Here is a 27,109-nt window from a genome sequence, read left to right as displayed (position 1 = left end):
CCTCGAAACAGGTGCCGGTGACGCGGTGATTTGCAAAAGCGTACATGAAAGAAAGAAGGGGAAAAGAAGGAATGTAAGTGATTGCGCGTTACAGATACGGGTTGGAGATGGATGGACCAGTCTCCATGTATCGGCTCGTCCACTCAAACTGACCGAGCCCGAAGGTTTTGATGGCCCAATTGCGCCATGGTGCGGGGGTGCTCGTCGATCAGCTGTTCGAGGGTGCGTTTTCGGGAGGCCCAACGACCAAACCGGCCTTCGATCAACTTTACTGTCCACTTCGTGACGGGCAAGTTGCGTCTGGCGTTGGCCAGCAGGGGACATTCGAAGAAGAGGTGTTCGACGGTGTGGGTGTTGGTGCCACAGGGACACATGGGTGAGTCGGCGAGCTACAACGCAGAAGAAAACGGTTAGCCAGGCAATGATCGAGGTTCCGACAACGAGGTTTGGACGCGCGACACGCGGGAAAACAGAGGGAGAAGAGAGAAAGGGCAAAGAAGAATGAAAATGTTCTACATACCGTCCTCTTATACAGGTAGGAGTTGAGGCCGATGAAACCGGTCCTGCAATGAAGGATGATAGTGCTCTCAACTCGGGTCAAGTGCTGGTGGCGCTTGAGGTTGGAAGCGCCCCAGTCCCCCCTGGTTGCGAGTGGGTGGCAATGAGTCCCGTACCACGACTGCCGGGTTGAGCGTCGTTTTCGTTTTTCTTTGAACCACCACCAGATGTACCTGCAGAGAGTATCCGATTGCGCTTCGAGGTATTCGTTGATAGCGATGCGCCGATCGACTGCATTATCCCACACGTCGGGAAGGTTCTTGCTCAGGTATTGATCCTTGGCTTTTTCTGCGAGCCGGGAGGCTGCTTGATACAGCTTAAAGTACGGCTGCTTTTTGAAGCATGGGCTCCTGGTGCTTTTGAAAGGGAATTTGGTTGTCTTTCCGATTAGAAGCTTGCCATCTTCGGCCATGGAGTTGCAGGCACGATGACTCATTGCCATACGTTGGAGATAGACAGCAATCGGCTCCATGTTGACTTCTTTGTGGAGGGGAAGGCTTGATGTCTTGGAAAGCACGCCGGCAAAGACCCGGAGGCAGCCGGTCTGAATGGCATCGAGCTTGTCGATCAACGTTTGGTTCAGGCCGTAACCTTTTGCCTCTATGCTGGGGACGACAAACCAGACTGGGCAGGCGTACGCAATGATTGGACGGATGCTGGTCGCGTAAAGTTGGCACATCTTCAGCAACGACGGGCCCGAAACGCTGCTGATTTTCCGCTTCATGTAGTCCATCTTCCGGTTGACCTTTTCCTTTATCTGTTGACAGTGAGGTCAGCAATGCACATATCACACAGACCTCCTGGGCTCATGTCGGTGTCTTGGAAAATAACTTACCTGGTGGACGTTATACTTCCATGACAATTGGTGGTCCAACCAGACGCCTAGGACACGGAGGTTGCCGTCCTTGTTCGTTGCTGGTTCCTTGGCTTCCCGCACAAGAGCCGTTCTCTCGTCCAAGTGCTCGATTTCAGGCAGCTCTGTGCAGAGAGGAAGACATCCATTACCTCCCTTCCGTGGGCGGAAGTGCATGACTTTGTACTTGGTGGGATCGAATAGTAGCCCACGTGGTTGTGCCCAGGATATCAGCTTGTTGTGCACCTCGGCCAGCTTCTTGCAATTGAACGTGGAACACGTAGACGTGACCATGATGCAAGTATCATCGACGTAAGAGGCACTGGTGAAGATGTACTTGGAACGACCCAGCTTTGCCTCGTTGTCAAGTATCCGCAGCATCGGTGCCATGAACAGGACAAAGAGAATCGGAGACAGTGGGCTCCCCTGAGGAATGCCAATGCGGACCCAGAACTTGGGTGAGGTGAAGCCTGGAAGCACAACCGAGGTGGAACGGTCAGAGACGAAAGACTTGATGTAGTGCACAAGCCATTTGGGCACGCCCACGTCGATGAGAATGTCGATTAGCTCAAGGTGTTTAACGTGATCGTAAGCGCCAGACACGTCAAGAGCCAACAGGCTAGTCCGCCACTTCTTCTTAGTGGTTCTCGCGCAGAACCCGTCCACGATCCCGCTGACAAGATGCTCAACTGCCTTGGGAGCGCTCTTTCCAGCGAAGCCGTATTGGCTGAACGGGATCAGGTCGTACTTGATAGCAAGTTCTTTGATGTAATCAGCGACGAGTCGCTCTAGAACCTTCCCAATACAGGAAAGCAGCGCAATGGGCCTGTAGTTCTTCGGATCTGTATAGTCGCTTTTCCCCTCTTTTGGGATGACGATAGTGATTGACTCCTTAAAGCAGACCGGGTGGTAGTGGAACTTGATGCAGGCATTGAAGAGATGCAACAAATAGGGCAACAGGACGTCTACCGCGATCTTCAGAGCTGGATTTGGAATCTCGTCTGGGCCAGGGGCTTTGCGGGCAGGCAGTCTCTTCACGATCTTCCGAACTTTTTGACGGTTGAGCTTGGGAGGGGGCTCCGATTTCAGCTTAGCCAGCCGTTCTCGCTCCTCGTGAGAGATCCTTTTCTTCTTAGGTCTGCTCCGGGCCTTTTGGGATACGGGAGGGGAACCGGCAGATAGCGGAGGGTCGGAAGCGGAGGCGGAGGGAGAGCCGGAAGCGAAGGGAGAGTCGATCGATCGGGATGACACCGAATCAGCTAATGCGCTAGCCATATGGTTGCTGGGGACGTCGGAAGCTAGATTGTCTGAACTTGGGTGGTCAAGAGGCTTTTGCTGCGAAGGCTTGACGTTTCCCCTCAAGCCACCAGGCTTTGAGTTGGACCTTAAAACCGTTGATTCCCTGGCAGGAGGAACAAAGCGATTGCCGCCACTCATGCTGACGCGCCTTTGAGGTTTTTTCTTTGCGGTTTTCTTGCCCCCTTGAGCTCTGGATGTTGTACCCTTCTGACCCTTGCTGGGAGAGGGCTCCGGATGTTGAGATTCGCCACATGTGGTACTGTCTGCATCGGGCATCGAACAGTCGTCCTGGGTTGACATGTCGATGTTGGAAAGCGGGGATCCAGGAAACGGAGGTTCCTCATGCGTGAGTAGCGAACCCGGGGTAGGAACAGAAGAGTATGTATCAAATGCGCAAACGATTGTACTGGTATCGGGAGGATCAAAATCGTTCTCGGCGGGGCGACTGGCGGCACCCGAGGGAGAAGGGTGATGAAGAGGTTCGGGAGAGGGCCGAGACGGTTGAGGTGTCGAGCGGGGCGGTGGCGTTGAGGATTGACGATGCCGAGACTCTTGCTTTCCCTTGCGTTTCTTGGATGTACAGGGCCGAGATTTTGGCTTTGCCTTGGGTCTTGCTGATCTTTCGGCATCTAAGGCCTCCATGCGAGATTCGATGTGCCGACCCAAGGCTGTTGCCTCTCCCGCCGGGGGCAGAGAATCGCTGGTTTCGTCAAATAGTTTGCTACGTAAAACATGAGCATTCTCTGCTTGGCTCTGACAGAAGGTACCGTCGGCGGTCTTGAGATACTGCAAGTGGGGAGGCATCTGTGTGAGAGCCGTCCTGCGAGCCTGAGCCATTATCTTGTGAAGACTCACCAGGCCTTCGGACAGATTAGCGGCACGATTACGGAACGCAACCGTATTGGCAATCGTCGAAAACCTGTTGGTTTCCTTGATCGCAGCCACCCACTTCTCGTAACGCTCGTCATATGCCAAATTGTCTCGACGCGTATCGTGTAGGGCCCGATTTGCATGCAGCTCTGCGTCAAAAGCCTCTATAAGTTCGGCAAGCTGAGGATGCTGATTCCTGGTCTCTGATGCGTTGAGGTCAATGGTCTGTGTAACTGTTTTTGATTTCGCGCGGCCTCTCAACACTACAATTGACCAGTTGATGCCGAATCACGTTTCCCAATACGGCCAGGTCAATGTTGGTTGCAACATCTTCTTTTCGTTTTGCCGCTTTGCGCCTGTAGGTGAACTTTCTCTTGTTGTATGTTGGTCGGATATCCATGCTGCGTTCGAGAAACGCCTGCGACATGTATCTGCCACATTTGTCAGGCTCGCTGCCAGGATCCCAAATGGAGTGGGCGTTTGAATCGCAAAAGATGGCAGAATTGCTACCCAGGACGTCGAAACCGAGTCCGGGGGCTGGGGTTTTGAAAAGGTGCTCAAGGTCAATGCTCTCTCCCGGCTTGCGGTTGTAGAAATTTGTGAAATACACTTCGGAGCCGTCGAGCAAGCGGAGGAGCATGTAAGCGACGTATCCCTTGTTCACTCCCTCGTCCCAAGTGACCTCCCACGACTTCGGATGTATTGCCGTGGAAACATAAATGGCAACCCTTCTGGAAACAGGCTTTGGTTCGTCGTCTTCCTCGTCCTGGGAGTTCTTGGGTTTGTTCTTGGCCGCCGGAGAAGTCTTTTGTTGGTCTTTGTCCTTGTCAGACTTGGGTCGTATCCAGTCACTTTTGCTTACGAGGTGGTATTTTGGCAGATGAATTTTTGCAACGTTGTACGGAGGATCTTGAATCATGAGGATGGTTGGTCGCGTCTTGCATTCGAATCTCTTGGCATATTTGCCCAGGTCCCTGACCTTGGATTCCATCTTGTTGACATTGTAAGAGAAGATGTCCAGCATATGCCGAGTAGTCTCTGTCCTGGGGTCCTATGGAGGGTATCGGGTTAGACAAACGTGCGGAAATAGAGAAATGGGATGTGTATGTGTATACCTCTTCCATGACGTGGCTCAAGTTGGGTAGTTCATAATGCTCGGGGGGCTCCAAGTCATACTGCGCGGACTCTGCGCCGGCAGGGGCGGCAGAGCCGTGGCGTTCCGGCTGGTCGTCTGACGGTACTTCAGACATGTTCTCGGAGATGGGTTGACGTGTGCGTGAGATTTGACTGCCACGCTGCGATGTGGTGGGCGGCGACAAGCTTTGGCGAGCAGCTCTGGAGTCGTCCCCAGCCGCTGATTTCAGCGGCTGGGGACGATTGGCACGACGCGACTTGGCCAGATTTCAGGGCGTGCGTAAACTGAGAGGGCGAGAAGATGAGGCCGAATCAATCGACAGAATATGATGCTCAGCGGGACGTTGCACACCCAAAGCCCGGAGGTGATGATGCTGGTGATGATGCTGGTGATGATGCTGGTGATGATGCTGGTGTTGCTGGCGGTGATGCTGGCAATTCGATATCCGATCGGTGGGGATGAACTGCTTCCACTGTAAAAAGGCCGGCCACATGATGAAGCGCTGCCCAGACAAGGATGAAGACCCCACGTGTGGATGGTGTGGCGATCGGGGCCACGGCCAGGGCGCCTGCACTTCGACGGTCCCTCGGTGTGCTGCCTGCAAGGAGGAGCATTGCACGCAGTCTGTCAATTGCATGGACCGGAATCGCCGACTGCATCTGCGTGCTTGCGCCAAGTTTGGTCCGCCAGCCTGGCCATCGCATGCAAAGTCTCTACGACCTCATGGGAGGCGAGATGAACAGTCTCGAAACGTTGACTCTGGTTCTTCTGGGTCTGCCGGTGTCTCTCAGCCTGCTGCTACCTCTGGGTCTCCATCTTCCCGAGGCAAACGGAAGCGTGTCCTGTTAACAGCCAGACTCTTCCACAGTCTCTGGCGCAGTGTCCTCTCCACGAGCAAAAGTCGTCGTCGGAAGCGTGTTGTCCCATTGGTCAGCGCAAATGCGGATCTGGAATCCCTGCCACCCACCCGCAATTTTGGCTTTGCACTGTGGGATTCCTCCGCTGTGGATTGTCAATCTTCGCGCAGAAGCCTAATTTCTAGAGGAGTCCGCGCGTCGCTCGCCGTGTCGGTGCCCACCCAAAACCGGTCTCAACCCCACCCGCCCTGTTCCACTGCCCACCGCGCTGCCGCTCCCGCTCCAGGCTTTAGTCCCGGTCTCAACCCCGATCGACACGCAGCGACACAGATTCACCACGAAGTGCACTGGTGCAGCTCTCGGGACCTTCGTGTTCCCCGATGCGTCCTGGTGCATCCTGATGTACCGCAACCCAAGAAATTTGCGCCGAGCAGTTCGGGGCCCCTCCCGCAGTCTGCTCCGACTCCAGCTCCCGCTCGCCCCGGCCCCGAGATGCTCCGACCTGCCCCGACATGCACTGATGCGGCTCTTAGGACTCTAACGTGCTCCGATGCGTCCTGATGCCCGCTGCCCCATTGCACCCGAAGAAACCCGCTCCGACCGATCTGGGCCCCCTCCTGCAGTCCGCTGCCGGTCTCGCTCCAGGCCCCGGCTCCCGGCATCGACCCCGACCTGCTGCGACCTGCTGCGACCTGTCCCGGTACGGCTCTCGGGGCTCTGATGTGCTCCAATATGCGCCGGAGCCCGCCGACCCACCTCCGCTCAAAAACCCCGCTCCAGTCAGTCGGGGCACCTCCCGCAGTCCGGAACCTCTCCCGAACCCGGCCTCCGTCTCCCCGTCCATCTGAATTTGAATCGATGCGGCTCTGAGGGCCCTGATGTGCTTTCGTGCGCCCTGATGCTCCCTGCCCCGCCGGAAGCCAAGAAATCCCGTCGGGACAATCCGGAGCCTCTCCCGCAATCCGGGCACTGGCGCGCCACGAAGCCAGGCCGTCAACCACACAATTGAGTCCCGATTGCACACGAGGCATGGTGTTAGATTTCTGGCAGGGCAAATCTGCCTGGATCAACTCCCGACTCGTCACTGATTCCTGTGCTGCCCGCCGACCACTCCCCGAAGTCAACACCGGGTCCCATAGCACGAGTGCCGCATCAGGAGTCACCGTCCGTCCCAAAACCAGGGCCTCTGGTTTGCATTCCACTCCGACCCACCGAGCAAATTCGTAAGGGACCGACCGAAAAGATTCCCACGTCTCTTTTCCGTCCGGGCGTCTGAGGCAACCGTCTGGAGCCATTGATGCCGGCGTCCAGGACTCCCGGCAGCTAGAGACACATCTGTCTCTGGCACTCTCTGCAGACCGCGCCAGGATCCTGTGGCTGTCCGGTTCTTCCCACAGAAATAAAAGTGGACCGCCCGGTCATCTTCTTCTCCTTAGCTCCATACAGCTACCCTCCAACCTATGACTGATCCATGCCCTCTGGCAGGTTTACATCCTAGGTCTAGCCTTTGGCCTCCCCTCGGCTCTCTATTCGGCCAGGTTGACTCAAAAGCGCTGTAGATTGGTCAGAAGGTTCAAGGCCGAGAGTATCAGGAGCAGTTCGGAAGGTTGTCGCTAGATATGTCCGATGGTAACAGCTCCTGGGCCTTTGGGGAGCGCGGGGGTTTGGGTGTCACTGAAGACGTCTACGGGTTCTTTATGTTTCGCCGACTTGGTGACCTCCCACGGTGACAGGATGGTATAATGGGGCGTGCCGAACTAGCCGCCCGCCGCACCCTCGAACTTCATCTCAAGGCCTTAATGATTGTTAACAGCATCTTCTCCAAGTACACAATTCTGGCATGCACTTTTCAGTATGCTCTGGCATCTCTCGGTACCTCTAGCTTACCCTACCGATCGCCCTGCTAGCCTCGGGACCATGAATACTTTGGCAATGCCTATGTGTTTTGCAAATCCTTCTTGAGCCCCAAAGGGGCACGCAGCTGCTATTCAGCGCACGTTTTTACGCACGCGACCAGCGGCGCTCAACAAATTCCAAATCCTTCTGCAGGTTGACGCCTTCTTGTCGACGCGGATTTTGAATCACAGGGATTGGTCTAGGACAAGACCAAAGAAGACGGAGAAAAGACCCCTGGCATAAGAGCGATACAGCCAGAGGGCCCCAAGACACCTGTAGAGCGTAGATCAGGCAGAGATCCTATGAGCGTCTGAGCAGAAGGTCTTGGCTAGCTATGTACCAGGCACGGAAGGTTCCAGAGCCCAGTGAGGTCTTCGAAAGACGATAGGGAGGGCAACTAGTAGGCCTGTAAACAGGCCTCGTGGTGGCTTCATGGGCGACGAAGAATGGGTGTGGTCTAAGACCCCCGGACAGGATACCCATGTTCTGCACGACGACTATGAAGGCTTCCAACTTACCTAGTCCAGCATTAGTCGTGTGAACTTTCTGCTACTAAAATAAAAGTAACTTTCACGTCTAACTTAACCTCTGACGTAAACCCTCAATTTGTGAACGAATCTAGGCGAGTCCATATCGTTTGATACCAGTCGTATTGTTGCCCGTATCTGAATCATGCACAATGCACATACATATAAGTCCAACCATCATAACCCCCTGTTCTATCAAGTGATCGGGCCGTCAGGCGAGGAACCACGATCATGTCTCCATCACGAGCTGTCCGGAAAACTTTGACTTTCAACGCGGAGGTTCCGTTTCAGCGAGATGTCTCCAGAGATCAAGTTCTTGTTGAAGCAGTCCGATCAAATAAGCTTGGCTGGGTAAATTTGGATGTTACACTGGTCAGGATGCGCCCCATCGATGATAAAGTTGACAAGAGGTGGAAGAGCTCCAAGCAACCAAGACTCGCGGGAAACACACATCCTGCCTCGCGGAATTCAAGTATCGTACCTTCGGCTTCACGGCTCCCTGTGTCACATCAAACGTGACATAAAGTTGTCTTTTCTAGTGATTCAAGAAAGCCATGCCATTTTCTTTTCATCGACTATCCCTAACACCAAGAACTCAATGCCAAAGACGCCAGGACCGCCAATTCTCAATTTCCATCGAACCCCCAAAGGTTCCATGGACTGTCGTGCACATTCCCTATGCCATCCCGCAGATGGCGTTCGCCGTCGAGTCAGCATTCCAACTCCAAGCTTTCCGTTCTTGGAAAATTGCCATATTCGAACGAACGGACACATCCCGACTCGTGCTGCAAAACCTAACTCGTAAAGCTGGTCCCTGTCCGGGGATAAGCGTCTTCAGACAAACATCGCGTAGAGTTCCTCTTTCTAATGAAAATAAGAGAATTCGATACCTGTCGAAAAGCCAAAGACCCAAGCGACGTTTTCTCGATACACGAGGGACATACGATTCGTGCACGAGGGCCCCCGCATAGTCGTATCGTGCATTATCAACGGTTCTATTAGAGTTTGGTGATGGTCGCAATCGGGCTTTCAGGTTGCCGAATTCTAGTACTTTGTTCAAGAATACGAACAAACTGATTGCTTAAATACCAGCTAAAGTCCGAGTGTACATTCAAACTTCGAGCCCTGATGCAATCAATTCGACGAACAAGCACCCAATCCGGTATTGAACCACAACTTTGCGGCTTTGACTTACTCAACCAGCAACGTCAGTTGCCCAAGTCTCTCGGCCATTCTTCTTGCTTCCACCGCGGTCTGTCTAATATCATTCGCAGATGAAATACTTCGCTCTCATCGCAGCCATGATGGTGTCTGCGGTTCTCGCCGTTCCGACCCCGACCGGGTAAGCAGTTCATCCATAGATATCCATGGATATCTTGCGATATCGACTGAATCTGACACCGAAATGCAGAGAACAGCTCGAGGTTCATGTAGAGCTGGGTAGTTGTATGCCCATTGAACCCGGCTGTAGTCTGTAGACACCTGTGTGCATGGAAGCTCTGAGCGCATAGTCATTTCAATAATGAATATGATAGACAAAGCTGGGCGGTGACATATTTATGAGCAAATGTAGAATACATGCCTCTAGCACCACGGCCGAAAGGGCACATCCGGCGCCGCAAACGGGGCACATGAACCGCTCGCGACAGCATGATGACGACGGAAATTACTCAACAGCTTATCGCGCTAGAACAAAGATGCCAACAACGTTCCAGATTCACGTCCTGCGAGACAGCTGCAGCGTACGCGTAATGATCGCACATCAGCAAGAACCCCCCCTTTCATACCTCGAAAAAGGGGGTCAAATTGTTCAATCGACCAGGAATGCGCTCATATTCACTAATGGAGGGCGTTCCACGTTTTGAGGGAGACAACAGGAATGAGAAAAGCGCCGCGGCCGTGGGGGCAAAGGCAGGGATGGATGTGGCTAGGGGGGAACTATTGTCTTAGATGGTTGGTGGCTTTTGGATGGCTTATGAATTTGGACTAGCCCCATCTTGACTCGATCGCGCACTGCAGTGAATTAAGCTTCCTGACTGGAGAGATGCGCGTGAAGGCTATGCGACTTAAGATATCGTGGCTTGCTGAAAGTTGTTGGCGAAATTGGCGCGCTGATGTCTAGCCCTCGCCGAGAGGGGTCCGAGAGGAAACGGCCCTTCATCAATTCATGACGGACAGCTATGATGATTGGATAGCGAGCCATGGGCATTCACAAAAGCATATTCAAGCAGGCAGGCTAGGCACCACTCGATGCTGTTGTTTCCCCTGATCATTGTGAGGACAGCGCTCGAAAAACGTCAACGTACGTACAATTGTACACGCAGGATTCCTGCCTCGGATCTGAATTAGAGCACTTTAGCCTCTTTGGCTCGAGGGAGACATGAGTTCCAAAGATATCGCACGACGATAGCCGCACAGGTCTAGACCGGCTGGCGAAGATCGGTGATGAGGTGGCAACATGAGACATCCGCGCCGAGCGACATCAAAAATAAATGAAACGGTGCATCGCGGAATCTTCGAAGAAGATATCTTATCTTTCACCAGCTCCATCCACCTAGTCAGCAGAGTGCATTCCGGAAGGGTACCCCACTGCTAACTCGGGTTACATCCTCAGCCCCATCGGCATTTCTCTCTGCCTTTCCAACGCGGCCGCTCCTGGATGCCATGAGTATTCCTCTAGTCCCCGAGACGTGAAACGTTTAGTTCCCGCTAGAGACAGCTGGCAGTGGAAGATCTTTAATCATGTTCATCGCGCAAAACCACTGGCTGGGGGAAGAATTAAGCGTATTGAGAGTGAGCGCGGGACAGAGGCCGGAAGCATTATGTGGCGGCGATGGTGACGAATGGGATCTCTGATTTTTCAGCCTCTGCATCAGCTCTTCATAACTAGACAAACGTTATTTGGCAAGGACAGGGACTTCATGTCTCAGGGGTTCAGGAGATGATTCGAAAAGAGGCACCATGGCGCGCGCTGGCCCACTTGGTCGAGGCAGTTCCAAGGGCGAGCTCGAATGGCATGTGCCGGGAACCAAGACTTATTTAACGTCCTGGGCAGCCCATTCAACCCAACTACACGCGTGCGAAGGTTCCCGCCTTGGTGATCTCTTTGTTCTCCCATACCTCGACTCAATCCTCCCCTGAGATCCCGCCAGTCGGCCGCGACCATGAGTGTCGGAAGCAGTGGCCGTCCGAACCCTCTCGTGTTCGTAGCCGTCTTCTTCATGTTCCTGTTGATGACGGGAACATGGGATTTGCTCTTCAGTGTTGGTGTTGCCCTCTCCTCCCTCGCCTGACGCTCAGCAGCTGACCCGAACTTCAGCACCACGACGGCACGGCGGCACCCTCGAGTGGCGATGACCGCCCTCGCGCCGGAATCCAGCTCACCAGCCAGCGCATCTCAGACCTCGACGCAGAACCCCTCTCATACGAAGCTCCCGAAGCCGTGAAGCCGCCTCCGCCGCCTCCTCCTCCCCCAGCGCCCAAATACACCGCCCTCCTCGTCGAGACCGACCCGGCCCACGTGCCCAACATCGTGCCCATCATGATGCACTTCGCATCCGTCATCGGCCCGGACTGGCCCATCTCCTTCGTCACGGACTGGGAAAACTACGCCGCCTGGGAGGCGCCCCCGGCCTTCCGCCGCGCCGTCGACGCCAACCAGATCATCGTCAAGTTCCTCCCGCCCAACACCACCTTCCCGACGCACGAGTCCGTCTCCGCCTTCCTCGTCGGCACCTGGCTGTGGGAGCAGCTTCAGTCCTACGCGCGCGTGCTCATGTTCCAGGTCGACAGCATCGTCTGCGCCAATTCCGCGCACCGTCTCGAGGACTTCCTAGAGTGGGACCTCATCGGCGCGCCCATCCGCCCCGGCTTCGGGTTCGGGTACAACGGCGGCCTGTCGCTGCGCAACCCGAGCATGCTGCTTGAGATCGCGCGCGACCTCGAGGCGAGGGTGGCCAAGGACCCGGCCGCGGCGGGCGAGGTGAACTACGAGGACCAGTGGTTCTACCACAAGGTCAAGGAGAGGGGCGGGAAGGTGCCGGAGGCGGAGGTCGCGGGCAAGTTCTCGGTCGAGACGTACTATTTCGAGAAGCCGCTGGGGTATCACCAGGTGCAGAAGTTTCAGCAGGACCACCAGGAGGATATCGACATGTATTGCCCGGAGGTGGCGATGATTCTCAAGGGCTCACATTATAGGTGAGATGGGGTGTGAGAGGCGTGAATATCAATTTCATAACGTTCAAATGTGCGGTGATTTCAGATGATTGCTGGAAACCTCCCGCAGCAAATAGCAGAAGGACGGGAGACGCCGTGATTGTAGCAACTCGGTGAAACAACAGGTCGCTGGATTATCACCTGCGGTGTTGTGCTGCAGCCGTCGCTTCTGACTGCTCCTACACTCTTGAAGAGTACGGTAACGATATTTTTGCGTACATACTCATATAAGAGGACATTGTCACAGAGAATGAGTAAAACGGCTGCCATATGCTTGTTCGTACACAAACTAATGAACACGCCCTCCTTTCTTCGAGATTCGGATTGAAATACGCACGTACATGACAGCCAACTACGAGCCGAGTTGACTAGTGGAAGTCAACCGAAGCCACTCAGATCTCGAAGCTAACGTATGACTGACTTTGGGCTCGGGATAAATGAAAACATCCCTAACACATTTCTGTAGCGTTTTCGAATGAGAAACTTGAATACCTTGCTCTAACTAGTTGTCCGGAATAGGAATAAGCACAATTACACGTCATCGGCCTGTGTTGTTGCTTCGTCTTGATAAAATACCCTTCTTCTCTCCTTACTTCAGCTGAAATGCCTGCAAAGTACATCACTAGATCAGGCACACGCGCTACACCTCAGTAGAAGGTTCTTACCTGAGTATTAGTCTATAAAGCCTGAACCAAGCTCAGCACACATCTTAGGCAAGAAGAGCCGAGGTTGTATGATACCTCAATTTTCTTTCAAAGGCATACCTGCGTTACAAAGAGACGAAGAGAAAGAGCTGAGAAACCGAGACTGTTTACTACTCGACCTCAACATGCCGACGCAGGGCACTGTGATGAATATGTGACTTGACTTGTTCACATGAGTTTCGAACAGAACTCTGACGATGAGCCGCCCACAACTTCCGGCGGTAGCCTTGTCCAAAATGAAGGAAATAATGAGATAACAGAGACTAGCCATCGGCACTTTACCAATCTTCAATGATGAATTGAGTTGACACAGGTTGCAATTACGTGATAATCAAAAGTTGGACTTCGGAGAATGGCTTGGGAGACTGCAAATGGATGCATGAGCGAGGTACGCTTGGCAGGTTTGAACGTCAGTTTTTGCAATGTTCGAATGCTCGGTCGCATCACATAATGGCTGCAGATATCGTGTAACAAACAACACCAGATACGATTTGGTGGAGCGTCCAGAAATCCCAGCGGCTCGGTGCTGCAACAGGCTAGCAAATCGCCCCCCAGCCCTGGCAAGCCAAGCCGTCCCAAAAAAACCACGTCGGATTACGTAGCAATCAGAAGTCCAACTTCCGAAAGTGGGCTAGGAGGCTGCAGTTGAACGCATGAGCGAGGTGCGTTCATTCGTTCGGGTCCTCGGGGCCCTTGATTGTCTCTCTGCCACCCCTGTATCGTGCAGGAGGAACCAACAGGCGTGAACACGACGTCTCGTCGGTAAAAAAGAGGGGGTTTTCCACGGATGGTTTCGCACATTTGGGTTTCATTCTCATCTCACCGGAAATCACACACGCATACAGCGAAAACACACGAAAAAAGAACGCAATGTGCGCGACTCCGGATCCAGCCGCGGCGCCGACCGGCTCGCCGCGCTCCAACACCGGCGCAGCAGCCGGCGACGGACCCGCCGAGGGACCCATCACGGCGGTGGGTACTACTGATGGCGTCCTCGCCGGGACGTGTTTGAGAAGATGGGACAGCTGCTGATCTCGGGGACTGTCAGGATCCTGCGCTCGATACCGATGATGAAAGCCAGGCAGACACGGCAAGGTAGGCACAAGCTTGGGCTTGGTATGATGAGCGCTGCGACTTTGCCGTGCTGACGAACTGCAGCGTTGTCTCGTCGTCTGCGTCCTTGACTGAGAGCATCACCGAGTACCGCCGCCTTCATGGCCGCACGTACACGCAGAAGACGGACTACTACGGCCCCAATGATGAGAAGCAGAACGAGGGTCTCGAGATCAAGTGAGGTCTACTCCAGTGCTGAGCTGAAACAGCAATCGCTGACCGAAGAAGCCACTACTGGATGACGGTGTTCTTGGACGACAGGCTCTTCCTCTCTCCGATTGGCGACAACCCACAGGTTAGCAGGATCAGTGTCCTAGCCGTGATGGATTGACACTGATGTTGATAACCCAGAGAGTCCTTGACGTCGGCACGGGAACCGGTATCTGGGCCATGTGAGTCTCAAACAACACCAGACCTAACGGGAAAAAACGCCCCAGAACTAAACGTGCCACCAGCGACTTCGCGGACGAGTTCCCCTCAGCCGAGGTCTACGGCATCGATATCTCGCCCATCCAGCCCGGCTGGGTGCCCCCGAACTGCAAGTTCCAGATCGACGACATCGAGAAGATGCCATGGTCGTGGCCCGCGGCGCACTTTGACTTTGTGCACATCCGCAACCTCGAGGGCTGCGTCTCCGACTGGCCGGCGCTCTACACCGAGGCGTTCGAGATCCTGCAGCCCGGCGTCGGGTACATCGAGGTCAAGGAGACCGACTTCGAGGTGCGCTCGCAGGTCATCCCGGACCTCGACGACGAGCACCCGTTCAAGCGCTGGGCCAAGGTCATGTTTGAGGCGTTTGACAAGATGGGCAAGACGGCGCGGCAGCACCGCGACCACGGCATCAGGAAGAACCTCGAGGCCGCGGGTTTCGTTGACATTGTGGAGAAGACGTGGCCGATCCCGATTGGGAACTGGGCGAGAGACCGCAAGTTGAAGGAGGTGAGTTGAACGAGGAGCAGCCGCTTTCCAACCCGCAGTGGGTTTCGGTGACTGATGCTTGGAGCAAAGGTCGGGTTCTGTCACCTGGAGTTCCTCGACCAGTCTCTCGAGGGCTTCGGCACCTTCCTCCTCAAGGAGATCATGGGATGGGAGTACGCGGAGATCCTGGTATTCATGAGCGAGATGCGCAGGGAGCTCAAGAATGCGAAGATTCAGCCAAAGATTGATATGTAAGTTCCCACAACGTCTCGACCGGTGGAAGGTAACTGCTGATATTTAACGGTAGCCATCTTGTCTACGCGCGTAAACCGGAGCAGGCAAAGAAATAGGGAAGGCGGTCTGCAAACGCGGCTGTGCTGCAAAGCCCCGAAATAGTTGCGATGTGTCATGAAGGACAGCAAGATGAAAGTGCCGTGTGACTGGCTTTCTTGATGTGAATAGGTGAATATGAAGCCAAGCCGTAGGGCTGCTTCATCTTTGAAGAGAAGTTCTCATAGCATGATTCATACGAAAGAATTGAATGACTGGAGTGAGTGAGAGCCGCTGTGTGAGATGCATCGTGACATTCACGCGGGTGCTGGGTCGGCGGACCGGATGGCAAAGTCCGAAAAAGCAAGGTTGCAAACTCCGAGCATGCAAACTCCCATTGAAGCGAGCGAATGAGAAGTGGCTCATCTGAGAAGCAGCGCCAGGGGGAGGGCGCACAATCCCGATCGTGGGGGGCATGACGAAGCGCAGCCTCGAGACGAGAGCCTCAGCTGAGAACGGTCAAAAGATCCGAAGCCGGACCATGTGTCCAGAGAGACTGAGAGAAATGGAAGGGTGCCGGATGCGCTCCAGTCAGAAAACAGCGGCTCAGAGTGGTCGGAATTGGCTCCCCGTGGGCCCCCGTGTGGGATTGCGCACAGACCATGAAGGCAGTAAGGTACTGCATAGAAAGGGCGGAAGGCGGCGATACAGAAACTCCGCTTCCCCGCGATTGCACGATTTCAGTGGGGGCACCGCATGACTCGATCCACAGTCGCCTGCTTCAGTGTTGGTGAGAGGTTTGAAGCTCCAGCATCGATTCACAAGAGTTCTCCAGCGAAAAGGTGGGGTCACAAGGGCCGGAGTCGCACCGGACCGGCCCCCTCCTCCTCCAGTGGAGGTCATGGATGATGGAAGTTCCCCCTCCAACAGCTGAACAGTCCATACCTTAGGTATCCGTAGCTCTCTGGCGGTGGTGGTGCTTGCAGTTGCTGCTCCTCCTCAGGTAGGTGGGCTGTGGCCCGACCGACTAGGAAGCACCACGCACCACCCACGGGTTCAGGCGCAGAGTCACAAGTCAGACCATTCCAACCTATCCACCCGCGCCATACCCGTTCCTTGCTTCCATTGTGTCCAGTTCTCTCAGAGTGACTCCCACCCCCCAGTACCCAGTACCTTAGTGTGACAGTGTGTCCCGTCTGCAGCTGCTTTTTCGGCACTTCGCTGTCTCGGAGTCTTTTTTTTTGTTCGTCACCCTCCTCCGAGCAAAACCTCGTCCTCTTCCCGAACTCCTCCTCCTCCTCTCCATCTTCAACCCTCTTCCCTTTTTCTCTCTATTCATCTCCCGAAGAAGAGAAGAACGCCAGATTCAAGATGTTGTCCACCGCCAGAATCGCCACCAGGCAAGCCGCCGTCCGCCGTGCGGCCGCCCTGCCCGTCATGGCCGCCCGTGCCGGCTCTACCTGGGCCAACGTCCCCCAAGGTCCTCCTGTATGTCTTATACGCCCCGACTCCAAACTGCCCCAATTGAGTGCGCCACGATTGCTAACGAATTCCTGCAGGATGTAAGTTGAACACCGACATGTTGCGAAAAAGCTGTCTCCTCCGTGGAGAAAAAACGACCTCGTTTGCTGACCGGCCGATTTTTGCTGCGACGAACAGGCCATTCTCGGTATGACGCACACCCTTCCCGCGGCTTCACCTTTTTTTTTTTTTTTTTTGTCCCGCAAGCAGCCACGAACCCAATTGAAGCTAACACGCTACCAAACAGGCATCACTGAAGCCTTCAAGGCCGACACCTTCGAGCAGAAGATCAACCTCGGTACGAATGTCTCCCCACCATGACGCACACCTCAGCCGGCGAGCTCTGGACAAGCTGTCACGAGCTTCACCTCCACACACGCAACCCCACGATGCTCAACCACTCCAACAACCACTAACATCCCCCCAGGTGTCGGTGCCTACCGCGATGACCAGGGCAAGCCCTACGTCCTGCCCTCCGTCCGCGCCGCCGAGGAGAAGGTCGTCGCCGCCAAGCTGAACAAGGAGTACGCCGGCATCACCGGCGTGCCCGAGTTCACAAAGGCCGCCGCCGTCCTCGCCTACGGCCCCGACTCCTCCGCCCTCGACCGCCTCGCCATCACCCAGTCCATCTCCGGCACCGGCGCCCTGCGCATCGGCGGCGCCTTCCTCGCCCGCCACTTCCCCGGCGCCAAGAACATCTACATCCCCACCCCCTCCTGGGCCAACCACGGCGCCGTCTTCACCGACTCGGGCCTCGCCGTCCACAAGTACCGCTACTACGACCAGAAGACCATCGGCCTCGACTTCGCCGGCATGCTCGCCGACATCAAGGCCGCCCCGAAGAACTCCATCTTCCTCTTCCACGCCTGCGCCCACAACCCCACCGGCGTCGACCCCACCCCCGAGCAGTGGCGCGAGATCTCCGACGCCGTCAAGGCCGCGGGACACTACTCCTTCTTCGACATGGCCTACCAGGGCTTCGCCTCGGGCAACACCGACACCGACGCCTTCGCCGTCCGCCACTTCGTCAAGGAGGGCCACAACATCGCCCTCGCCCAGTCCTTCGCCAAGAACATGGGCCTCTACGGCGAGCGCGTCGGCGCCTTCTCCATCGTCGCCCAGGACCCCGAGGAGCGCAAGCGCCTCGACTCCCAGGTCAAGATCCTCGTCCGCCCCCTCTACTCCAACCCCCCCGTCCACGGCGCCCGCATCGCCTCCACCATCCTCAACGACGCCGCCCTCAACAAGCAGTGGCTCGCCGAGGTCAAGGGCATGGCCGACCGCATCATCACCATGCGCGCCCTCCTCAAGGACAACCTCGAGAAGCTCGGCTCCGCCCACGACTGGTCCCACATCACCTCCCAGATCGGCATGTTCGCCTACACCGGCCTGACCCCCCAGCAGATGGACGCCCTCGCCAAGGACCACTCCGTCTACGCCACCAAGGACGGCCGCATCTCCGTGGCCGGCATCACCAGCGGCAACGTCGGCCGTCTGGCCGAGGCCATCTACAAGGTCAAGGGCTAAGCGCTGCCCTTTTGTAGATTGCACTATTTCCACCAAAAAAGAGATATCATGGGGGTTCTGTTGACATGGGGTGCTTCGGTTTCCAAAAGAACAGGGTGTGTTTCACTGTAACGAACACGAAAAGGGGAGAGGCCTTCTCTTTCAGCAAAGCCAGGACTCAACCGGGCCGGCGGATATAGAACGTTGGCGCACCATAGGTAGACCACACACGCATTCCCAGCTGTGTAACAATATAGCGACGTCTTTTATAATCTGTCTCCCTAGACCGTGACCTCTGCTTCTTTTGTAATGTCCGATTTTTCCGTAACTCCCCCGTTGACGTCCCTCACGCCTTCCCCAACCTCTCCAAATCCCTCAACGCCTCATCCCTCTCCCTCTCCAACTCACGATACTTCCTCGCAATCTCCCTCAACGTCCTCTCTTTCCCCCCATCCCCCCTCCCCTCCTCACCAACCCCGTACCCCTCCAGCTCCGCCTTCAAATTCGCCACCGTGCCCTCCAAGCGTATCCTCGCATCCCTCAAATGCGCCTCATAGTTCCCCAGCGCAACCACCATCTCAGGCGAATACACCTCCCTCACGACACCCTCCCGCGCCACCTCCGCCTCCGCCCTTGCCCGCTGCGCCTCCAGCCCCGTCTCCGCGGCGCGCATCTCCAGGCTGCGCGCGACCAGCCCGTGCTTCGCCTCCAGCGCGCGCACAAGCAGCGTCAGCGCGCCGGCGTGCGTGTCCAACAGCTCCGTCAGCGCGGCCGCCGCGCGCAGCCGCTCCGAAGCCAGGGCGTGCCGCGCGGCTGCGACGTCGGTCTCGAGTTTGGCGTAGGTCGCGTTGAGGCCCGGCACGGTGCGGTGCAGGAAGGAGGGGTTCGTGGACGGGTTGGCGATGCGCGCGAGGGAGACGGCGGAGGTGTGCAGTGTGGAGGAGACGAGCTCGCCGAGTTGGGGCAGGAGGGATTGCAGCTGGGAGAAGGGCGGGTTGGAGAGCAGGATGGCGGCGGAGGCGGGGTCGAGAGGGGTTGGGGAGGTGAGGAGGGGTGGGAGGAGGAGGAGGAGGTCGAGGAGGGGCTCTGGGAGCTGTTGTTGTTGTTGTTGTTGTTGTTGTTGTTGTTGTTGTGAAGGCGGTGGTGGGTTTTGGGATGTGGATGTGGATGTGGGACGCAGCGAGCGGTGCGCGGGTTTTGGGTCCGGGGGCGCGGTGGTCGAGATGGCGGATGTGAGGAGGTGGTCTTTGGCGGTTGTGTAGGTGTGGTCTGCTAGTTCCTGGGGTGATGTCAGCTGGAATTCGGCGATGGTTCAAACTGAAGGTATTCGCACATTTTGGATCGCGGACTGTTCCTTGGTGTACGGCTTCTTTGACGATCCGTCTGGGTTGAGGATGGCCGTCGTGAGGGTGTGATGCAGCGCCGCGAATTCGGGGTTGTTTTGGAGGACCGACTCCTCAACCGGGGGAAGCATTATGACTTTCCACCTTGTTCTTGACCGGAATAAAAGTGATTGATCTGTGGTTGTCGGAATGTCACTGCAACTTCGGTAGTCTCTACTCGCTACGTCAGGCTGGCGTGGGGTTGAAGGTCGTACGGACTGGCTCCCGGCCCAACGATAAGGTCGCGAAACCCACACGCAATCAGCTGATTCCACTTTAACCCAGCTCCTCGTCGCCGCCCCCACCAAACCGCCCCTCCAACCAATCACACCACCCAATTCCACCCAGCGGGCGGAACATCAGCCCGCCCGAACGGAAAGCTGCAACTCCAAAAATTCCATTCCTCGAACACCACGAAGCACCACCACCGCCGCCCGCCACGACGATACCCTCCCCTCCCGCCTGCCCTCGAGGCACTCCTCCACCGCAACCTAACCTCACAATCCTCGCCCACGATGCGCGGCCTCTCCCTCCTCCGCCCAGGGACCCTCCCCACACCCGCCTCCTCCCTCCGCACACCACCAACCCTCCGCCAATTCTCCTCAACCCCGGCCACCCTCACAAAAACAATCCCAATCAAAAACCTCCCCTCCGACGCCCTCCCGCCGTACCCCTTCGGCCCCCGCCTCATCTACAAACAATCAAACTCCGGCCTCTACGGCTCCGCCCGCATCCGCGTCGGCAACAACGTCGCCCCCAAATACAAGCAAATCACCCCGCGCACCTGGCGCCCCAACGTCCACCGCCGCCGCCTCTGGTCCGACGCCCTCGGCGCCTGGGTCCGCACCCGCCTCACCATCCGCGTCCTGCGCACCATCCGCAAGGAGGGCGGCCTCGACGCCTACGTGACCAAGACGAAAACCGCCCGCGTCAAAGAGCTCGGGCCGTCGGGCTGGAAGCTGCGCTGGATGGTCATCAACTCCGCCGCCTGGCGCGAGTCCGTCGGCGGCCCCGAGAGGGAGCGCCTGGGCGTCTCGGAGGAGACGCTCACCACCAGCAACGGCGCCCCCGTGCCGGACCTCTCCGCCCTGATCCCCATCCGCAGCTGGGCCGCCATCCGCGCCGACAGGGCGGGCGAGGACCCGAACAAGCTGTACCACGACCGCGTGGAGCACATCCGCGTCTCGCTGGAGATGCAGGAGGCGCTGAGGAGGGCCGAGGCCGGCGGGTTCGCGCTCGGCGAGGAGGCGCAGGAGGAGAAGGCGCTTGACGAGGCGTACGAGGAGGTGCACATTGAGGGGCAGAACGCCGGGCCGTCTGATAGGACGATATGATTCGGTATGCGCGCGGAAGAAGCATGTTGTCACGAAGAGAGGAAGAATTAAAAAGAACTCATTGTATCATATGTACAAAACACCTTATCATGAAAACTAGGGAGGAAACTCCCCCTTATGTCTTTTTGTGGTCTACAATGCTATATTCCCAGAATTGCCCGTGAAAACCCATCCCCCAAAATGGATATCCCCTCGTTACGCCTGCAAATGTTTTTGTGTCCATTCGTCGTGAAAAAGCCCCGCGTTTCAAACACACCTCATCTAAAAGCGCAAGTCCCAGCCAATCTTGGGTCCCAGCTTCGGCAGCTCGTCCGCCACGCTCTGCACGTCCTTGTCGCCGCGGCCACTCAGGCAGATGACGATATCCTCGCCCTTCTTCATCGTCTTGGCCAGCTCGATGGCGCCGTAGATGCCGTGCGCCGACTCCAGCGCCGGGATGATGCCCTCCAGCTGCGACATGAGGCGGAACCCGATGAACGCCTCCGCGTCCGTCGCCGCCACGTACTTTGCGCGCTCGCTGTCCTTCCACGAGCTCAGCTCGGGGCCGACACCGGGGTAGTCCAGGCCCGCGGACACGGAGTGCGTCTCGGCGACCTGCCCGTGCTTGTCCTGCAGGATGTACGTCTTGACGCCGTGCAGCACGCCCTTGCTGCCGCCCGAGAGCGTGGCGCTGTGCCGCGCCGTGTCGATGCCGTCGCCGCCGGCCTCGACGCCGAGCAGCTTGACCGACGGGTCGTTGGCGAAGGGGTAGAACATGCCGACGGCGTTGGAGCCGCCGCCGACGCAGGCGACGACCGCGTCCGGCAGCTTGCCGCGCTTCTCGAGCATCTGCGCCTTGGTCTCGGTGCCGATGACGGACTGGAACGTGCGCACGATGGTCGGGAACGGGTGCGGGCCGATGGCGGAGCCGATGATGTAGTGCGTCGTGTCGAGCTCGACGACCCACGCGCGCATGGCCTCGTTGACGGCGTCGCGGAGCGTCTTGCTGCCGGCCTCGACGGCGACGACCTTGGCGCCCAGGAGCTTCATGCGGAACACGTTGAGCGCCTGGCGGCGGACGTCCTCGGCGCCCATGTACACCGTGCACTCCATGCCGAACTTGGCGCAGACCGTAGCGGTCGCGACGCCGTGCTGGCCGGCGCCCGTCTCGGCGATGATCTTGGTCTTGCCGAGGCGCTTCGCCAGCAGCAGCTGGCCGAGGGCGTTGTTGATCTTGTGCGAGCCGGTGTGGTTGAGGTCCTCGCGCTTCAGCCAGATGTTGGCGCCGCCGGCGTGCTCCGTCAGGCGCTCGGCCAGGTGCAGGTGGCCGGGGCGGCCCATGTACTCGTAGTACGAGCGGTACTCCTCCCAGAAGGACGGGTCGTCCTTGATCTTGTTGAAGCCTTCCTCGAGCTGCGACAGGCAGTCCATGAGACTCTCGGGGACGTACTGGCCGCCGAACTCGCCGAAGCGCTCGGGGATCTTGCCGTGCATGGCGGCGAGCTGCGCGACCAGCTCGCTGTCCTGGTCGGCGGTGATGTGGTCGACGGTCGGGTTCTGGGGCTCCTTGGCGGCGGCCATGGCCTCGACCATGCCGACCTCGCGGGTGGTCTCGGCGCCCTCGGAGCTGTTGCGGCCGCAGAGGTACGCGCAGTACTTCTCGACGTCGTTGAAGAGCTCGCCGGGGGCGGCCTTCTGCAGGGTGGTGATGATCTGGGAGCCGACGACGACGCCGTCGGCGAGCTGGGCGACGCTGAGGAAGTGCTCGCGGGTGCTAACACCAAAGCCGACGGCGGCGGGCTTGTCGCCGCTGTACTTCTTGACGCGATCGATGAGGTCCGGCAAGTTGGCGTTCAGGGAGCCGAGAGCGCCGGTGACGCCCTGGCGGGAGACGACGTAGATGAAGGAGTCGGCGAGCTTGCAGAGGATCTTCATGCGGGCGTCCGAGGTGGCGGGGGCGATCAGGGGCACGTAGGACAGGCCGCCCTTGGTGCAGAGCTTGCGGAAGGAGATGGCCTCCTCGGGGGGCAGGTCGACGACGATGAAGCCGTTGACGCCGGCACTCTTGCAGTCGTTCAGGAGGCGCTCCTCGCCGTAGCTGAGGAGGGGGTTGTAGTATCCCATCAGCATCACGGGCGCCTTCAAGCCCTGACTCCTTGCGTCCTTGACCATCTGGAGGGTGGACTCGATCGTGACGCCATGTTGCAGCGCAACCTGCGCATGTTAGTCCTCGCAACGCCCTCAAAAGCCGCTCGGCGGGTGCTACTCACAGTGTTCGATGTCTGGATCGTGGGTCCGTCGGCAATTGGGTCGGTGAAGGGAGCGCCGAGTTCGATCACGTCTTGCGCGGTGTCAGTAACTGTCCTCTTCGACGGCTCAGCACAAGGGGCGAAACTTACCAGCGCCACCCTTCTCCATGGCTAGCAGGACGCCGGGCGTGTCCTGCGGCGTGGGGTAACCAGCAGTTACATAGGTAACAAGCGCAGACTATTCACATCGTCAGTTCAGTATTCTTGTGCTCCGTCTCGGCGGTGACGGTGTCGACCGCGGGGTCCCCTCGATTGCGATCGCGGGGCACGAGACCAGGGGAAGCAGCAAAGACTCACCCTGCCCTGGGCCTTGCAGCGCTGGAATGTTTGCCTAAGACCTTCCATGTTGAATATGAACCTGTCAATGGGGTATACGGAATAAATTGACTCGGTGCTGTCGCTTTGTAGAGGGTCAATTGGAGGAAGTTCGAAAGGCGGTGGTAGTTTTATGAATGATTCCGACAAACGTGGGGGGAGGGGGATCGGGGAGTCACTGGTCGGAGGCAGGCGGGACGGTGCCAGCCAGAGTCGATGGAACACGGACGGGAGCTCCGACTTGAGCGCAGGGCTGCTTGGGGTGCCCCAAACCCGCTGGAAAGTCGGACGCTGCCCGCCGTAGTGACGATACTGCGCAGATTCAGCGTCCTCAGAGCCCCCAGGGACCAGCTGCACCCCACACCCGCCACCGCACCGATGCCGGCAAGCGGCCTGTTTGTCCAAATCCTGGCTTCCTGAGTGGTTCAATTGAGCTGCAGGCCCCTGCCCCGTCCTCCAGCGGCGGAGCCCACCACAGCGCAATTCGCCTCGGCGGCGGGGCGGAGATGCCCAAAAGAGGTTCAAAGACATCACTTTGCCATCTGGCCCGTCGCCGCTCCGGCAGGCAATGGCCGCGGACTCCAAATCATGTCCCACACATCCAATATTGTGGGACGCCTCGGTACGCCTATCCCGAACGGCTCCGTCTCCGTCGTCGTCGATGTCATTGCTCTCCGCCGGCAAACTTCACGTCCGTTTCATCACGACACAGCGGCCAACAGGACACCTGAGCTTTTTTGGTTGCAGCTAGCAGTATATTCAATCTTCAACTACCTAGTGGTATATACCGAATAGACATTCTGGTAGCTAGCAAAGCTGCCAAGAACCAAATCATTCCGGCGGAATCAAAAAGCATAATATGAGAACCGTTGTAGAATCGAAAACAAACGGTGCGGCAACTGAGCCGTTGGTATCTTTGAGTCGACCTTTCCTCCCTGTTCCCACCATGGGGTAAATTCCACCATGATCCAACGCCTTTTATCTCATGCTCTTCGTATTGTTCAGACCTGTCGTAAAATGAGGGGTATCTCTCGGCTAAGGTCCAGCCAGGCCGGAGGTATAAGGTCTCCAACCTCTTTGTCTTTTTTTCTTGTTGTATTTTCTGCATGTTCGATATTCTTTGTCGACATAGATACCGTCTTAAAACTTTGTAGATGACGCAGTGTCAAAGTGGCCGTATGAGCTCGACCTCTCGTGGCCTTCCATGGGCTGCGCGCGCCCCATGCTGGTCTTCTTGATCGTCTTTTCGTCTCGGATGTCTCTCGAGTAGTGCTCGTCATCGACCGCAGAATGATCGCTGCCAAACTGCGGGAACCGCGAGTCGTTGTCGTGGGATCTCGGCGGGCTTCTCGGGCTCATGGCCGGACGGTCATCGCCAGTATACCTCAATCCACCCTCACCACGGCCCTTGTCTGGCACGACCATGCCCACCAGCGCGCGAATGACACCGATGAGAACGATGATGACGTAGATGAGGAGGATACCGGTAGAGATGAGGGCTTCCTGGATGATGCCGCGCTCCAGCCAGTCGGTGACGTGGGTGACGGCGCCGGTGACTTCGTCGGTGGTCACGGATGATGGCGAAGCAAGGAACGTGTTGAGGTCTGAGTCGCCCGAGATTGACTCTTGAGCGCCGAGGCTGAACGTGTCGTTGTCGAACGTGGGGAACGAGATTTGCGAGTGGTCGTGGACCCACGTAAGACCCTTCTGGACAGCCTCAACCTTCAGGCCGATCGTGCAGCGGACGACGTCCTTGATGGGGTTGATCAGGATGGTGCCGTTGAAGACAGTCTCAAGGCCGAGCGTCATGGTGCTTGTGAAGGTGTTGAGGGTGTCGTTGACCGCTGACGTCGCGTTCGTGACGTATCCAAGCATGTCGTTGTTGATCTCGTTCTGAGTGTTGAGGATGACACCGTTGGCATCGTCAGCCCACTCCTTTGAAACGCCCTCGAGTGTGTTGACGACCTCGCCGGCAAAGTTGCCGACCTGATTGGCCAGGGCCGGTACCTCCTTCTGGACGGCCTTGAGGATGATGTATTGGCACAGGCAGGAGAAAAAGCCAGCGATGGCAAGAGCCAGGACGAAGAGGGCCGGAAGAGACGTGGCGTAGGCGATGGCCCAGCGAACCATGATCTGGCGCTTGCCCTTGAAGTGAGAAGCAATCTTGACGCCATAAGTCGCAGTCATGGGGCGGGAAGCAATGTAAACGACATCCATTGAGTCGTACTGGCCGTTGGCAATGATCTTGGCCGTCTTGCGCTCGCGTCTCCAGCGCATAATCTCGAGCCAAGCCATAAGAGCAATGACCAACACGGCCAGGATGGAGAGGACGACGATGAAAGCGATGCGAGCCTTGGTGATCTTGTCCCTCAGGTTGCGGAAGAAATCAGAAATGTTGTTGTTGTTCGAGCAAAACGTGAGTGCCTGCTTCTGCGCGACAGGAAAGACAGAACGGTCGAACTTGTAGCCAGCGTAGGCGTCGTTGACGGTCTGCTTCAGCAAGTTGAAAGGGAAAGAGATGGCCTCAGCGGTCATGTTCTGGACCTCTTCAAAGGTGGGAAGGTCGTCGTTGAGCTTGTTGAGATCGCTGACGAAGCCGCTGGTGTCGATCTTGATGTCGCGCAGATCGTTGACCGGGCCGGTAAAGTCGACCTTGGGGAAGTCTGGGAGGACCTTGCCGAGGACCGAGTCTTCGATGGCACTGGCCGCCTTATTGATACCGTCTTGCAAGCTCTGAGCCTTGTCGTCGATGGTGTCGGTAATGGAGCCAATAGCCTTGTTCATGGCATCGGTAACCTTCTTGGTGACATCGGAAGCCACGTCGAGACCACCGTGAACAAAGGCCGTGATGAGGCAGGTATACATGGAGGTCATCATGTTGATGACGAAGATGATGAGGTTCTGGACACCGGTGATGACCAGACCCAGCACCGCGACCATGCCGTCGAGGGTCTTTTCGATGCCCTTGGCGGACAGTTCGTTGACACCGACGGAAAGGTAGTGGGGCATGGAAGCCATGGCGCTGCCGATATCCTCCACCTTCGTACAGGCAGACAGTGCCTTTGCGTTGGCCTCGTCGACGTTGTCGTTCAAGCTGGCGATGAGGATAATGATTCTGAGTAGGACGAGCAAGAGGAGGATCGTCCAGCGGTTGATCCAGATTTGCGAAAGTCTGGCACTGAGGCCGAGATAGGGCGTGATGTAGGGTGAGGTGTCGGCTCGAGCTTGTTGGGTCTTTCTAAGCTCCGACATCTCGAGCGAGTCCGACCTCAGGGAGTCGGGGACGGCCGGGTAGGCCTCTTGTTGTTTCCGCGAGGTAAACATCTTGAGTCTATCGATGGTGTAAGATTTTTGATGCAAAAGTTTCGTGGCCAGCAAAAAAGTAGAAGCAGAAGAAAAAAAATGTGAAAAGTCCAAAAAGAGAGGAGGCGGTGGTGGTCGACAAGCAAAGAGGATTATGTGTCGAAGGTGGTGGTGACTGAATTAGGTGAATCACTCGTCGAGGCAAAGACAGAAAAAAGAGGAAAGAAGGAAATTGACAAAGGAAA

The 27,109-nt window shown here is 57.0% G+C and overlaps 8 protein-coding genes across 8 annotated transcripts; 4 read left to right on the top strand and 4 right to left on the bottom strand.

Moving 5' to 3' along the window:
- Positions 1-143: 143 nt before the first annotated feature.
- Positions 144-4,830, bottom strand: jockey\pol (RNA-directed DNA polymerase from mobile element jockey; the record flags this gene model as incomplete). The annotated part of the gene is made up of 5 exons (XM_037318639.1): positions 144-389; positions 521-1,315; positions 1,394-3,805; positions 3,873-4,631; positions 4,696-4,830. The coding sequence occupies 5 exons, from the start codon at positions 4,828-4,830 to the stop codon at positions 144-146; spliced, it is 4,347 nt and encodes a 1,448-aa protein (XP_037182482.1).
- A 6,329-nt stretch (positions 4,831-11,159) lies between these two features.
- On the top strand, positions 11,160-12,196 carry CGCA056_v003381 (uncharacterized protein; the record flags this gene model as incomplete). The annotated part of the gene is made up of 3 exons (XM_037318638.1): positions 11,160-11,258; positions 11,315-12,147; positions 12,193-12,196. The coding sequence occupies 3 exons, from the start codon at positions 11,160-11,162 to the stop codon at positions 12,194-12,196; spliced, it is 936 nt and encodes a 311-aa protein (XP_037182479.1).
- A 1,588-nt stretch (positions 12,197-13,784) lies between these two features.
- Positions 13,785-15,295, top strand: CGCA056_v003380 (Secondary metabolism regulator LAE1; the record flags this gene model as incomplete). Its single annotated transcript, XM_037318637.1, has 8 exons — positions 13,785-13,886; positions 13,963-14,009; positions 14,073-14,204; positions 14,256-14,322; positions 14,379-14,419; positions 14,483-14,966; positions 15,036-15,196; positions 15,253-15,295. 8 exons carry the CDS (start codon positions 13,785-13,787, stop codon positions 15,293-15,295), a joined length of 1,077 nt encoding a protein of 358 aa, XP_037182480.1.
- A 1,291-nt stretch (positions 15,296-16,586) lies between these two features.
- Positions 16,587-18,263, top strand: CGCA056_v003379 (Aspartate aminotransferase; the record flags this gene model as incomplete). Its single annotated transcript, XM_037318636.1, has 4 exons — positions 16,587-16,703; positions 16,875-16,884; positions 16,984-17,034; positions 17,164-18,263. 4 exons carry the CDS (start codon positions 16,587-16,589, stop codon positions 18,261-18,263), a joined length of 1,278 nt encoding a protein of 425 aa, XP_037183298.1.
- Positions 18,264-18,588: 325 nt separating this feature from the next.
- CGCA056_v003378 (Uncharacterized protein) lies at positions 18,589-19,716 on the bottom strand (the record flags this gene model as incomplete). Its single annotated transcript, XM_037318635.1, has 2 exons — positions 18,589-19,521; positions 19,576-19,716. 2 exons carry the CDS (start codon positions 19,714-19,716, stop codon positions 18,589-18,591), a joined length of 1,074 nt encoding a protein of 357 aa, XP_037183297.1.
- Positions 19,717-20,139: 423 nt separating this feature from the next.
- Positions 20,140-20,958, top strand: CGCA056_v003377 (54S ribosomal protein L24; the record flags this gene model as incomplete). The annotated part of the gene is made up of 1 exon (XM_037318634.1): positions 20,140-20,958. One exon carries the CDS (start codon positions 20,140-20,142, stop codon positions 20,956-20,958), a length of 819 nt encoding a protein of 272 aa, XP_037183296.1.
- Positions 20,959-21,219: 261 nt separating this feature from the next.
- On the bottom strand, positions 21,220-23,591 carry trp-3 (Tryptophan synthase; the record flags this gene model as incomplete). Its single annotated transcript, XM_037318633.1, has 4 exons — positions 21,220-23,151; positions 23,208-23,278; positions 23,337-23,424; positions 23,544-23,591. 4 exons carry the CDS (start codon positions 23,589-23,591, stop codon positions 21,220-21,222), a joined length of 2,139 nt encoding a protein of 712 aa, XP_037183295.1.
- Positions 23,592-24,701: 1,110 nt separating this feature from the next.
- Positions 24,702-26,885, bottom strand: PRM1 (Plasma membrane fusion protein PRM1; the record flags this gene model as incomplete). The annotated part of the gene is made up of 1 exon (XM_037318632.1): positions 24,702-26,885. One exon carries the CDS (start codon positions 26,883-26,885, stop codon positions 24,702-24,704), a length of 2,184 nt encoding a protein of 727 aa, XP_037183294.1.
- Between the last annotated feature and the right edge of the window lie 224 nt (positions 26,886-27,109).

This window comes from Colletotrichum aenigma (assembly GCF_013390185.1).
Source record: "Colletotrichum aenigma strain Cg56 chromosome Unknown KSG_Cg56_contig02, whole genome shotgun sequence".
NCBI lineage: Eukaryota > Fungi > Ascomycota > Sordariomycetes > Glomerellales > Glomerellaceae > Colletotrichum > Colletotrichum aenigma.
The sequence above is the reverse complement of the archived record's forward strand: the minus strand, read 5'-3'. Positions and strand labels throughout refer to the sequence as shown.